At 42.5% G+C, this 14006-nt stretch overlaps 2 protein-coding genes across 6 annotated transcripts in view; both read left to right on the top strand.

The window, feature by feature from the left end:
- The window catches only part of KIF5A (kinesin family member 5A), a 33213-nt gene extending 29809 nt beyond the window's left edge, over positions 1-3404 (top strand). For 3 of the 4 annotated variants that reach the window (XM_074269867.1, XM_074269868.1, XM_074269865.1), the window contains exon 29: positions 1111-3404. The gene's annotated coding sequence lies outside the window, so the exon portion shown is untranslated. The remainder of the gene's footprint in view (positions 1-1110) is intronic. The other variant, XM_074269866.1, reaches the window with a different exon arrangement.
- PIP4K2C (phosphatidylinositol-5-phosphate 4-kinase type 2 gamma) lies at positions 3361-13113 on the top strand. Of its 2 annotated transcripts, none has more exons than XM_074269869.1 (10): positions 3361-4040; positions 6145-6242; positions 6617-6713; positions 7125-7268; positions 8574-8720; positions 8923-8961; positions 9757-9870; positions 10272-10539; positions 10878-10981; positions 11312-13113. In XM_074269869.1, the coding sequence occupies exons 1-10, from the start codon at positions 3867-3869 to the stop codon at positions 11390-11392; spliced, it is 1266 nt and encodes a 421-aa protein (XP_074125970.1). In that variant the 5' UTR covers positions 3361-3866; the 3' UTR covers positions 11393-13113. The 2 variants fall into 2 exon arrangements, with proteins under 2 accessions (XP_074125970.1, XP_074125971.1); XM_074269870.1 differs by lacking the exon at positions 3361-4040 and adding an exon at positions 4095-4365.
- The last annotated feature ends 893 nt before the right edge of the window (positions 13114-14006 follow it).

Genomic DNA, 14006 nt, shown 5'->3' with positions numbered 1-14006 from the left:
ACATATGCTACCTTGCCTTGCCATTCATTCTCTTAACCTACACTTATATTCTAGTCAGGTGGATACTGCTTTAGCCACAGTGCCACTAGGGGTCACTGGTACATACCAAAGAGTAAATTCTGGAAGCTGGGCAGGAAAGTTTCACAGAGGAATTTTTAAAAGACAGGAATAGACTTAAGAGTTCAAAGAATGGAAAAGGCTTTGAGAGATGATATCAATGCTACACCAAAATTATTTTTGGATAGACAATATATGCTAAACTAAGATATCTTCAGGAAAAAAGTCTTTCCCCACAGCTTGCTTCCCAACCTCCTCATTTTTGTTCCCTACCAATGAATGGCCTATGGGAAACTCCCTCTTCTCTCTTTCCCTCCAGCTTTGATTGAGGGCCTTTCTTTTTTACTTTGTGGTGGAGAGTGGAGGTAGAAGTGGGACAACAGAAAATACCATTTCACCTTTTTTGAGGTTGTCCCTTCTGAGCTTTCTGATTCATGGCCATGCCCTTATATGTTTTCTATATAACTCTCCAAGTCTCTAAGCTCTAAGTCTTTTCTTTTCACCTATATTTTTTCTCCAAGGCTCCTTCAGATTTAGAACTTGACAAAAGGCTTTTCTTAGGCTCATTATTTTGGATCCCTGGGGACCATTAACAGAGAAAACATTGGTAGTCTCTCAATTAAATTCAATAAACGTTTTGCATGCTTAATACATGTATGGTACTGTGATAGGTGATAGAGATAAAAATACCAAAGTAAAATACTTCTATCAAGAAAATTTACATTCTTGCTTTAGCCAGAGTGGCAATCCAAAGTCAAGTACTCTCAGAAAGAACTCAACCAGAAATATAGCCAAGATGGGGAACCCAATTTTATCTAAAATACCAGAAAGATAGGGTAAAAATCATGAACTAAAAAAATACTGGGTGATTTAGGGGTGAAGAGAGGTAAGGAGCAATGAGAGAAAAAGAAGCTGAGGATTGCTGAGTTTTATATTTTGGCATTATGCTAAAAATCTGTGAAATTAATGTACTAATTCCTTTTTGAATCAAAAAAATTAAGTGCTTTTTCTGTTTGGGCTCCAGAGTGATCCTGCTTTTTTTTTCTTCCCCAGTTTCTAAGAGGGATTGAGGCCTCTCCTCTCAGCATGCTGCAAACCTGTGGTCTCTGATTACTAACCCCTTTCCCCAATCCTCGTTGTTCAACTGTATCATGTTTGATGTCTTTCTCTTGTTCTCTGTATATCTCTGTGTACTGTATATCAAAACTGCTGCTATGTCTTTTTTTCCCACTGTCTTACTCTTGAAGGTATCTAATGATGTATCTAGCAACTTTTTATGCATAGTTTACCCCACTCATTTGGGGTAGTAAGGAAGAAGGTGAAGATTTCTTCTCTCATGTATTTGTCTTTCACATTGAGTGGTATTAATCACTAAGTCAGGGTCACTGGTAAAGGGGTCAAATGGTAAAGAAGGAACAAAGGAAGTTAAAGGCCCATGGCCTTGCTTGTTTAAAAACAAAAACAAAGCCTTAAGTTGAAGAATGTTTTGGCTTTATAACAAGTTACAGAAACAGTCTTTCTCCCCCACAGATTTATTGAGCAGGGGTGCCTAGAATTCCTACCTTCTTAGGATTCCAGATATTTACCACTGTCCTCCAAGATTTATCTTTTTTTCTTGTTCTCTGGATACTAAAAACATGAGTGGCTGAAATCTCTTTTATTTTTGCCTTTTGACATGCCACCTCATAGTTTCTGCTTAGAATTGCCAGAGCTGCACTGTAGTGATAGAGAAGCTGGGAACTTAATTCTTTTGACCTTTCTCCAGAGAGACTGGCAAATAACTGCTTGTTCTTTTTTTTAAAAAAAAAACTATAGTGGATAGCAAATAGGCAAATGGCAGTTGATGTTGTTTGTCTTGAATTTCTCCCAGCATAATGGAGTAAACAGGCAGGGAAATTTCTTGCACCTATTTGCAACACTGATCTCAAGATGTAGAGGAGGTGAGCTGGACCTTTTTATCTTTGTTCCATATTATGCTGCTTTATCCTCTCATCTCTCCTTTCCTGCCTCAGCCTTGGTTTGGGGTTTTCTGGTTGTCAGAAGAATGACTCTCTAGATTTATTCCTTCCAAGCTGGGGGCAACAGTCTCCAAATTTCTATTTTCTGTTTCTTCAGCAAAAATCCTTTTCAAAGAGTGAATGTTAATGAAGAAGGGAAGGGAAAAAAAATTTTTTTTAAGGAAATAAGAGTTTCAAGACTTAATATCTAGAAGCTCCAACTATACCCTCCCTTAGCCCAAAAAGCAACAGCTACTTTGGGTAGAAGAAACGGTCAGAATTTTGGTTTGGCTTTGGTCTAACTCTTTCTTCTATTCAACTCTGCCCATGTTCAAGTGGTTTTGTGGATAAGTGCAAGACTGGAGAACTTAGACCACAGACTAGAAAGAAAACCAGATTTCTCCTTTTCTCTTAAGGGACACCAGAATTATTTAGAAACTTGTAAATGCAAATCTTATCTGCAGGGCTATTTTACTGCCTAACATCTATTCTTTCAACTTTTAAGGGAGGCTTGGGGAGGAATCCAAGGAAGAAAACGGGTATGTCTGCCCTATAGACAGGATAGAAATTTCTTCCTAAACTATTTTAAGGCATAAATCCAGGATAGAAAGAATGAACATTTCTCAAACAAAACAGCTACATCCCAGAACTGATTTTTCTAGAGGAAAAAACAAACACATTCTCACCTTTGTCAGTCACGGTAGAACTGAATATCCCTCACCCCCTAAATTCATATCTTTGAAGCAAAAAAAAACTGGAGTGGGGAAGAGACCATCCATATCCACACCTTTTAAGATGATAGAATTTGCCAGACTCTTAAACTAGAGCTCAAATCGGATGAGACAGTCTACAAGTACCTGAGAGGTAATAGTCAAAGAAATCACACTGATAAAGAATGAGGGTCAAGTCTTGGACCAATGAGAAACGACGTTAGTAAAGGGATTTCATGCCAATGTTCACTACCAGGGACCCGACTCCAGTATGTCTTATGTAATAGTGCCATTTAACCATTCCTTTAAGGAGCAGATGGGCTGTGAAGGCATGGCGTGGGGGGAGGCATGGGGGCAAATAGGGTTAGCGGGAGAAGGGCCGGGAATGTATCACTCACACGCTGTACACACGCACGCCACAGGGAAAAAAATCCTTCCATGAAGGCCTCCTCCTGCATCCTCCTCCTCCTCCTCCTCGAGTCACCCGTCCCCCCCCCTAGAGCCTGGGTCGCGGCATCTGGCTGGCCCACCCACATCTGCCAAACGTTGCATGTCGGAGTGGAAGAAAACACTACACAAACCCCAGTGTCTATTAAAGTACGAGCGGATATCTTTAAAAATAAAGAAAAAGATAACCTTTCTCCAGCCTGCCTACGTGTTTTCGGGGGGGTGGGGGGGGAAAAGTAATGGGGAAGGGGCGGGATGTGAACCATGGAGGGACGGGAGCAGGTTCTCCTCCCTCGGGCTCAGACTGGGGGGCTCCGCGCCCCGCAGTAGGGCCGCGAAGACCGGAACGAGCTGGGAGAAGTAAGCGCCCCAAAAACCAGGCCTTGGGCTGCCCCCTCCCCAGCCAGTGCGCAGGCTCGCTCGCTCGCGCACGCTCCAGGTGAGAGGATGACACAGCCGCGTCACTGGAGGGTGTGCTGTACCCCGGCTCCGCGCCGGCGCATTCCCAACTTTGCTGTCCCGAGACCGCGCCACCTCCCGCCGGTCCCCCCGTCACGTGACGGCGCTGCAGGTGAGCAGCACTTCCGGAGGCGGGCGCTAGCATCGCGGCTCCTAGCTTAGGCTCTGGCTCCGACAGGTTCGCAGGGGTCAGGCCATGGCGTCCTCCTCCGCCTCGTCGGCCACCGTACCGCCGGCGGCTGGGGGCCCGGGACCAGGTTTCGGCTTTGCCTCCAAGACCAAGAAGAAGCATTTCGTGCAGCAGAAGGTGAAGGTATTCCGGGCCGCCGACCCGCTTGTGGGCGTGTTCCTGTGGGGCGTCGCCCACTCGGTGAGACTCTGCCCCCTTCGTCCTTCCCCTCCCCCTTCCGGGCTTACCCTGGAGTCCCCCTCCCGAGGGCGCTGCTGCCGTCGGTGTCCGGGATCTCCGGGGCCTCGCGTCCCTTCCCCCACTCCCTTTCTCCCCGTCTCGATCCCCCGGGTTTCTGTGTGGAGGGACCCCGGGCTGAGGGCGACGGGGACTGGCTGGGGAGGGGCCGGGCCGGGGGCTTGGGGCATTCAAGCTCCTCTCCCTCCTGCCTTCTAGCCCCTGATCTTGATCCCGAAGCCTGTGGCTTAGCCTGGGGGAGCTCCAGGCTTCATGAGTGTGTCCGGAGGTACAGCATGTCCGAGATGCAATCCCCCCTCCCTGTCCAGCCTGGTTTCCTGCTTAGCCCTAACTCTCTTAACAGCTTCCATGGCTGCAGGGACGGAACTTTGGGGGGCGGGGTGGTCGGCTCGGTGCATGGCTTCTAATAGGATCGTATTAAATGTGGGTGGATTTTGAAAGGATCCGGAGAGGAGAGGAATCCCATTCCTTACTCTAGCGTAAAGCAGAGAGGAAAGGGATTAAGATTTCTGTAAGAAACAAAGAAGAAAATGAAATTTTCTTCGAGCTCTAGTCCTTCGTCTTATAGACCCCCCCTCTATGCGAGGTCCAGATTGCAGAAGGAAATCCATGTGTCTGGGCATCTTGGATGAACTGTGCGGCCTTAGGAAGAGAGGGAACTTCAGCTCTCGACACTTTATCCTGAGTGTTAAAACTAACCTCTCCCCCACAGAGTGGGTGGGTTCATAATTTGGAAAAGTACTTTGGGCCACTGAGACAGCTCTGGTCTATTTCAGTGTCCTTAAGTCAGTGGCTGTAATTGATCGTCAGACTTAAGAGGAAAGATGTTCCTTAGAGTGCTATCTTTGGCCCTTCTACTCTACCCTCTTACCCTGAGCCTATTCAAAGATAAGCGTTAGCAGAGTTTCAATTAATGGTGCCCATGGCTGCCTCCTGGGTGCAGATCCAGCTCAGCTTTCCTTTGAAGGCTCAGATGAATTGTTTATTGGACATATGTCTTAATGATGATTCAGCTTCTAGCACAGCAGGTGGAAGGGACAGCTTAATCTCAGGGATTGGCAAGTTATTTTTCTGGAGGAGTGTGGGCCTTTTCCATCTAAATGAGTTGCCACTGCACGATGCAGATTAGACTCTTAGACTTTGTTCTCTTGGGGGATGTTTTGGAGGGGAGATGTTAGCCTTGGGAGAGAGTAGGGAAAACAGAAAAGTCAAGTCAGAGGCATTGAGCTCTTAGAGAGCCTTAGCATAGGATGTTGGCCCTCACAATCCCCTCTATCTGGTGCTCACTCATAGATTTTTAACATATTTTTTGGAGCTGAAGGAAGAATAATAGGGTGGAAGGAAAAACACTTTGTCCTTAGTGAATGTGCTCCTAATCATCCTGGTTGCAAATCACTTGCTCTTTTTTTTTTTTTTTTTGCTTACACCTTCCAAGATTAGGGAATGGGGGGTGGGGCCCCTTCTATACAGAATTAGGTCAGAGCTGGTAGGACTAAGGGAAAAAATGTGTAAATATATATTTTCATTATTTATAGCCCTCCCCTAAACCATCCTGCTCTGAATTTTTATTTACTGTCTCTATGTTCTGGACACTAGGTTTGTTGGGTAGAGTGGTCACCATCATTAGGAATTGTTTATAGTTACTAGCTCTTTCACCCTTCCTTCTGCTTTTTCCTTAAGGGCCTCCTTAGCTCTCAAACTAAAATGACTGATTTAAAATTTAGAACATAGCTATTTGCCTTCAGTGTCTGAGACTGCGGAATATTTTTTCTTTAGAATTCCTCACAGCTTTAAAAATAAACATGAGAAACTTAGAGAGTTTGCCTGATAAAATGATTATGTGTTGTGGGCATGATGTCACATGGAATGGGTTTATTGAGGGGTTTAAGTAAAATTTAAGCAGTATGAGGGAACAGAGATTTTTTTTCTCCCTCTATTAAGACACTTAGATTTTTTTTTTAAAGAATGAGGTTTAAACTGCTGGCTTTCCTCTATCCCAAACCAATTTTTTGGCCACTTATTGCCTCCATGTTTGATTTTTCTTTAGATCAATGAGCTTAGCCAGGTCCCACCTCCTGTAATGCTGCTTCCAGATGACTTTAAGGCGAGCTCCAAGATCAAGGTCAACAATCACCTCTTCCACCGGTAAGTGAGACCTCTTCCTTCTTTCCTCTTATGTATGTTGAGAGGAGGGTGAGTTATTACTTCTCTCATAAGTCAGAAATATTTAAAACTTCAAAAGAGAGTCCTAAGAGTTAAAATCTTAGACTAATGGAATCTTAGCTTTGGAAGAAGTCTACTCATAAGGATTTACCTGGAAGAAACATTGTGATATTCTTTTTTGATTTGTGCAAGACCACCATTTGCAAATGACAAATCATCAGTCTGGTACTTAGAGTCCTTCTTATGTTAACTCAGTTAACAGTGGGCTCACTGCTGATCTCAGGTTGACTAACTTACCTGGTCTGTGGCATATGCTACTGTTAAGATGAGTGTTCACCCCTCAACCCACACTCCAGGGAGAACCTGCCTAGTCACTTCAAGTTCAAGGAGTATTGTCCCCAGGTCTTCAGGAACCTTCGAGATCGATTCGGTATTGATGACCAAGACTACCAGGTAAGGTATCCCTAGTGGGGTGAAGTTGATTTTTCTTACCCAGCAAATGAAAGGAGGGGAGCATGGGCCTTTGAAAACAAATTTGGGGGCGGCTAGGTGGTGCAGTGGATAGAGCACCAGCCTTAAAGTCAGGAGGACCTGAGTTCAAATCTGGCCTCAGACACTTAAGACTTCCTAGCTGTGTGACCCTGGGCAAGTCACTTAACCCCAACTGCCTCAGCAAAAATAAATAAATAAATAAAAAAGAAAAGAAAAGAAAACAAATTTGGTTCTGAATTTGATATGTTATCTTCTATTCTCTCCCTTGGGCTGGGTGTTTCTTCTACTGCTACATGTTTTCAGTTGATTATTTTTCTCTCTTTTTATAGTGAAAGAGTAATCTCCATCTCTGACCCCTGTTATATTTCTCAGGTCTCTCTTACCCGAAGTCCTCCAAGTGAGAGTGAAGGCAGTGATGGTCGATTCCTTGTTTCCTATGATCGGACTCTGGTCATCAAAGAGGTTTCCAGTGAGGACATTGCTGACATGCATAGCAATCTTTCTAACTACCATCAGGTTAGGCCTTAAAATTTCATTTCAACATTCCTCTCCACAAATATCTGTCTTACTGTGGCCCCAAAAGACTATCCTATCCTTTCCTCCTCTAAATAGACCAATTAAAAAAAAAAAAAAAAAAAAAAAAGACAGCTGTGGACTGTAGATAGGTGGCACTGTGGATCAGGTGCCAGATTTGGAGTTGGGAAGACTAATTTTTCTGAGTTCAGATCTGGTCTCAAAAACTTATTAGCTGTGTGATCCTGAGCAGTGGTTTTCTTATCTGTAAAATCAGCTGGAGCAGGAAATGGTAAACCACTCCAGTGTCTTTGCTAAGGAAATCCCAAGTGGCCTATGAACAGTCAGATATGACTGAAAAATTACTCAACAACATGTGTTATCATCACAAAATATATATAAGCGTGTGGTAATATAAAACAAGAATTCTAGCTATGTTTCCTTTCCTCTGGGTGCTTATAGCTTAAGATACATGGCATTAAACATAAAATATAGCATAGTATAGGCTGTAGATTAATTTAGGATCAATCAATAAAATATTAACACCCAATATCTGTCAGGGGTAAGGGGGTATGGAGGATACTGCTATGGTTATTTATGGTACAGAATTAGTACAGGGAGGCAATCTACCTTCCAAAGATCAGTTAGGAATCAGGAAGTGATTAACTTTTTTTTTTCTTTTTTTGACTCATGGAGCATATTCTGCAGGTGCCAAAAATACTTTATCCACTCGTCTTGGTTCTGTTTGCCACCAATGAAAAACCTGAAAAAAAAAAGAATCCAAAAAGTGCTACTTCTAAGGAAGCATAAATATCTTAATTCTGTCCTTTGTGAATCCTAAATCAATTTGTTGAGGAGTTTCATCGTTCTAAATTAAAGTGTTTAGGCTGGTTTGAGAGATCTGAGTTATAGGTCTCACTGCCATCAACTGGGAAAATCTAGCAAATTCCTTATCCAGTTTATTCAATTGTAATATATGAATAATATATCTGATTGGCTTCTATTACAGAATTGTTTGACAAGATAAATATTAACATTTAAAAAATAAAAGGTATTAAACAAATGGAAAAATTGAATTTCAAGAGCAGTAGGAATGATTAGGGGCATTTCTAGAAGGCTTGATCTCTATGATTCCCTCTCCTCTGGCCACAGCCAACTTTCAGGTTAGATTTTTTTCTCTCCTAAACCTAGAACCATAATGTCTGGATTCCTTTTACTGTGTGTTTCCCAGGATACATCTGACTGTTGTTCTTCTCTGTTTTTTTCCCCCATATCTTCATCTCAATGATCTGTGGGCTTCGATCCTAGTATATAGTCAAATGCCATGGCAACACGCTTCTCCCTCAGTTCTTGGGAATGTACCGGGTGAGCGTTGACAACGAAGACAGCTACATGCTCGTAATGCGCAACATGTTCAGCCATCGGCTCCCTGTGCATAGGAAGTATGACCTCAAGGTAAGGGGGTGAGGAGGATAAAGAGAATCAGGAAGGGGACTGGAAGAAGAGCTAGAAGATCCATCCTGTAGGAAAGGCAGTGTCAGTGAAGTGGTGAGGTTCACAACAGGCAATGTCCTCACCATTACTTTAGTTACTCCTTGACTGTTTCTTTCTGGATTTTTGTTTGTTTGTTTTGTTTTGTTTTGTTTTGTTTTTGCAGGGCTCCTTGGTATCGCGGGAAGCCAGTGACAAGGAAAAGGTAATATTGTTTTTTGGGGTAATGTCTGGGCATGAAAAGGATATCCATTTCTGCTAATGAGGAAAGGAAAATGTCTTTTGTTAAAGGATCCTCATAAACTACACTGATTATAAATTGGAAAGAAAGAAAATTCTCTGGAAAGGCTTATGTCCAATTAAAAAGTGGCTATTTTTTCATCAGAACTCAGCTAGATAGAACTACTCTACATGGGAAATATTGGGGTTGGTACGAGAGCAAAAATATCAGTCTGAGGAATAAATGTGTTGATTCTCCTTTCCTTGTTGCATGACTTTCCTCAGTTTAAGAGAGAGGCTTTTGTTAAGAGAAGGGAGATGGTAGAGAAAGGATGTGGATAGAGACTGGCTTGGAAGCCATAGATTCTATAATAAATTAGATGTAATTTTGGGGCTAGCAGAAGCTCCAGAAGTGAGTTGGGAGCAATCAGAGTCAAATACAAAATCTTAGGGACATTTCATGTTGTGTATTGATAAAGCAGAAAGTTTAGGCTATAAAGTCCTAGAAAGTTAAGATTCCTTTTCATAGCTAATGAATGCCTCTTGTATTTGATTAGCTATGGAGTTACTCTTAGGTTTTGGTAAGTTTTGTGTTTTATGCTTTATGGTATCTGTGGGGAAAAGAACCAGGAGGGAGGGGTAAGGACCTAGAAGAACTTTCCAGAAGAGTGAAAAGATTGAGCCCAAGACTAGGAGTAGAGGGTGGAATAGGGAGAGACATTTTCTGAGGTTGCATTGGAAAAGATTTATCATAATACATTGTTCTTTCCATTCCTCTCAGGTTAAAGAATTACCCACACTGAAAGACATGGACTTTCTAAACAAGAACCAGAAAGTTTATATTGGTGAGGAGGAGAAGAGAGTATTTTTGGAAAAGTTAAAGAGAGATGTAGAGGTGAGGTTTGGTGGGATTAATTCTAAAATGATATCCTCTGAACCATTCTTCTATAGGGCATCTGTTTCTTCTAGTCCTAATATAAAGGAGCCTCTCTTCTTTGTCCCTGTCCATTAGGCTTAGGTTGACTTTAGAGAGTCAAGGACTTCCAGCTTCTTAACGGGAGATCCCTCACAGCTCTGATTGAAGGGGGAATGAGATAATAGGTATGAGTTGTGAAAACAGGACAGGTATTTAAACTCTTAAGGATTTGATTAGATGTAAGGTTGCCTCTGCCATTCATTCTCTTAGCCTCTGTCTCTTTTCCCTGGAGATAGCCAGATTCAGAGTGGGGTGGAGGGTGTTGAATCCTGGAAGAGAAGGAGTGGTCTGATATCTCTGATACATTGGTGGGCCTTCAGTTTCTGGTACAGCTGAAGATTATGGACTACAGCCTCCTACTGGGTATCCATGACATCGTTCGGGGGACCGAATCAGAGGAAGAAGGACCTGGAAAAGAGGAGGAACAGGAAGGGGAGGGGGACTGTGGTATGGCAGGGCCTCCTGGTCTGGTTGGCTCCTGTGGTACCTCCCCCGAGGGAATAGGAGGCTATATCCATGCTCACCGACCCTTAGGTCCGGGGGAATTTGAGTCCTTCATTGATGTCTATGCCATCCGAAGTGCTGAAGGTAAGTAGGATGTTGAGAATAAGGGCTTTGGAGTTATTCCTAGTGGTCAGAAAAAAAAAAAAAATTTAAAGGAGACCCTCTCAAGGGGAAGCAAAATCAGGGGAGAATGGTTCTACTAGAGAGTGGTACCCTTGAATTGGTCTGTATGCTGATTGGAAGAGATCTCAGAGGTCAACCAGTCTAATAGAAAGTCTCATCACCCTATCTATGAAGTGTGTGGAGATGAAGCTAAAAACTGAATAAAATAATGATTGAATGAAAGTTTTGGAGAGGGCATGGAGTGGGGAATGGATTTCAGGATTATACTTTGCTTCTTACTACATTTCCTCATCTCTCAGGGGCTCCCCAGAAGGAGGTATATTTCATGGGTCTCATTGACATCCTGACCCAGTATGATGCCAAGAAGAAGGCAGCTCATGCAGCAAAGACTGTCAAGCATGGGGTGAGTATTTTTATATTGTAATTTATATATCTATATATCTATATATGTCTCTCTCTCTATATATATATGTATATATATATATATAGAGAGAGAGAGAGAGAGAAGATTTATATATTCTTCTGCCTCTCATTCTTACTCTAGGGCTCAGAAACAGTTGTTAGGGGTAGAGTTTCAGTTTTTTGGGGTAACCTTTTGTAATGACCATGGGTGGGAGAGAGGAATTAAAGAAATGAATTTGGAAATCAGAAAGGGTTTGGGGTTTGGGATGAATGAGCAGTCCATCCTCTAATCCACTCTCAACCCTTTCTTCTCAATTCTCTCTTTCCACAGGCTGGTGCAGAGATCTCTACTGTCCATCCTGATCAATATGCTAAGCGGTTCCTAGATTTCATCACCAACATCTTTGCTTAGGAAACTGCCTGGCCATCTATACCGTCTCCCATAGACTTGGGTGGCAGAGGAAGGAGTGACAGGGCTGTAGGGGGAAGACTAAAGGAGTTAGGGGTGTCCTCTTCCTTCACTAAGTCCAAGTTGCCTCTCCCCACTCTCAGAGTGATGTCTTCCCTGCTTCTTGTCTTAATCACACCACCCCCAAAGTCAGCTTCATTAGGGTTTTACTGAGGACTTTTTTTTCCTCTCTCTCTCTCCCAAGTGCCTTGATCTTTGTGAAATGTCATGTTATTTTTGTAAATTAGGATGACCTGGTTTGTTTGGGGAGGGGGAGGGAATGGCAGACATCTTCTGACTCTGGCAGGCCCAGTGACTCTGGCCCTAGAAGTTACTCTGACCTGGAAAGCTTGAGCCAGGCATAGCTTGAACTTTGCTGTTTAACTTTCTTGGGGGCAAAGGGACTTGCTCTTCACTCTTCCAACATGCCCCATGTACTTGGGGCAGATGTGAATACAGCAATGTGCAGAAGGTGGTGTAGCCAGAACCACTTGTTGAAGGGGGGGTGGAGGGTGGAAGATGCAGTCAGCAGGCTGGCTTCTCACTGGGTTGGGGTCTTGAGGGATTACATGCTTTGTCAGGGACTTTCAATTATTCCCTAGCCCCTTCCTCATTGTTCTAGACACCAAAGTCTTGCAGTAGCCTCACTGTCTAGGCCTGACTTGGGGTCCATGTTTGGTTGCTGTGGCTGTATATCAGAGCCTCTGTCCCTACCTGGGACTGGGACCATTTCATCAGGTATTTAGATGGCTGATCTGAGAGACTGGAGTAAAGAAAGATTCTGTAGCTAAATCTCACTATATTTAATATTACTTTGTTTAGTTATTTCTGGGTATTGTTTCAGGGGAAGAGGAATTCTTCAACCTGGACCAAACTTGGTTATCTTTGGGGTGAATTGAACTCAGCACCATTCCTTCTCTCTCCCTTCAGCTTTGTCATCAGTGTACTCCCATTCAACCAGTCTTGTACTGTTAGATCTCCCAGAAATAGGTGGCATCCTTATTCCCTATCTCCCGAGAGGAATCAGCCATAACTGCCTCCCTAAATCATAGGAGTAGTATACCTAGTTGGGCTTTGAGGGACATCAGAGGAATATGAACCGAAAGGAAAGGGAGTTTAGACTTTGAGGTTGAGACAATCACTCCTACCTAGGTTTTTCCAGTATTGTTCAAGGTTATGATTGTGCTCCCTGTGTGGCTAGACTGTTCCGTCAATAAGAGGTAGCTCTGTGAATATTTTCCCCTCTTTCTTGCTCCCACTTTTGTTGTTCAGGAAAGGAAGTGTGTGTGTGTGTGTGTGTGTGTGTGTGTGTGTGTGTGTGTGTGTGTGTGAGAGAGAGAGAGAGAGAAAGTGTGTGTGAAATGGCTGCCTGATTTGTGTGTGATGTGTAACCCATGACATCTGACTCCCTCTTATTCTCTCTCTGGGTGACTGGTTGAACTTAATCCTTTCCCCTTTTCTTTCCCCCATTTAAATGCAATAAAACTTAGGACACCAGCAACTGCCTTTCTCTAGAAATTGGTTTTCTGACCATGTAACTGATACATCGGGGCAGTGTGGGTGTCTTCATTTGTTGCAATCTTTTCTTTTCTTTTTTTTTTTTTTTGGTAAAAAAAAAAAAATCTAAAATCTTGCATATTCCTATTCTTGCTGTCTCAATATAGAAATAAATTATTAAACCTGAACTGCTCCCTCTTACTGCTCTTGTGTATTTTTGAGATCCAATGTGGCATAGGAGTTACTCGGCTTGAAAGGAACAGACACTTCCATATTAATGAGTAGAATCCCATATTAAATTAGCGTAAATTTTTAGTCAAAGACAATTTAACTTCCTCATCTGTGAAATTATTATAAATGTTTTTAATAGTTCACATGATTTATATGAAGGTAAGGGGAATGTTATTCTATAAAAAGTGATGAACAAGATGATTTTAGGAAGGCCTGGAAAGATTTACATGAACCGATGCTGAGCAAAACAAAAAGAACCAGGAATACATTGTGCACAATAAAAACAATGTTCAATGATCAGCAAAAAAAAGGCAAAAATTGTTCACAAGGTTGTTAAAGGTATCAAATGAGATTAAAATGCTTTAGAAATTTTAAAGTGCTGTGGAAAGTTACATATTGTTACTGAGTGTTAGGATTCAGTATAAGGAAGAGCAGGAAGCTAAAAGGTTTGGAAGCAAAACTGGTGTCCCAAATATGAATATCTCTTGAAAGTGGGCTCTAATGATCCATGAAAGAAAATAGACACTTCTTGTGGTAGAAGCGGGATGGGGGGAGGGAGGGAAAGAAAAGAGTAAGAGTTGGTGGGGTTTTTTGTTTTGTTTTGCCTTGGGAATATAATAGTTTTAGATTATAACTGGATGGAGGAAATTTTGGAAGTATTTCTTGATTATGAGAACTTTGAGGTGCCAGATACAGAATTTAGAGGTTAACCTCCTCTGGGATCTGGATTTCTTGGAACACAGACCTTCAATAAAATGCATGTGTCCTTTCAGTAGAGAAGCTGAGTAAGAAACAAATGTCAATATTTTTTTCCCCAAACTTCTTGGGAAGAAATCTGCTGGCTGCAGGA

The sequence above is a fragment of the Sminthopsis crassicaudata genome, chromosome 5, assembly GCF_048593235.1.
Source record: "Sminthopsis crassicaudata isolate SCR6 chromosome 5, ASM4859323v1, whole genome shotgun sequence".
In the NCBI taxonomy this organism is placed as follows: Eukaryota; Metazoa; Chordata; class Mammalia; order Dasyuromorphia; family Dasyuridae; genus Sminthopsis; species Sminthopsis crassicaudata.
The sequence above is the reverse complement of the archived record's forward strand: the minus strand, read 5'-3'. Positions and strand labels throughout refer to the sequence as shown.

Bases quoted from the DNA above. Each gene is read 5' to 3' on its own strand.
- PIP4K2C (XM_074269869.1), top strand. From the start codon at position 3,867: ATGGCGTCCTCCTCCGCCTCGTCGGCCACCGTACCGCCGGCGGCTGGG. The intron at 6,714-7,124 runs GTAAGGTATCCC...TATATTTCTCAG, and splicing joins TTGATGACCAAGACTACCAG to GTCTCTCTTACCCGAAGTCC. The intron at 10,982-11,311 runs GTGAGTATTTTT...CTCTTTCCACAG, and splicing joins CAAAGACTGTCAAGCATGGG to GCTGGTGCAGAGATCTCTAC.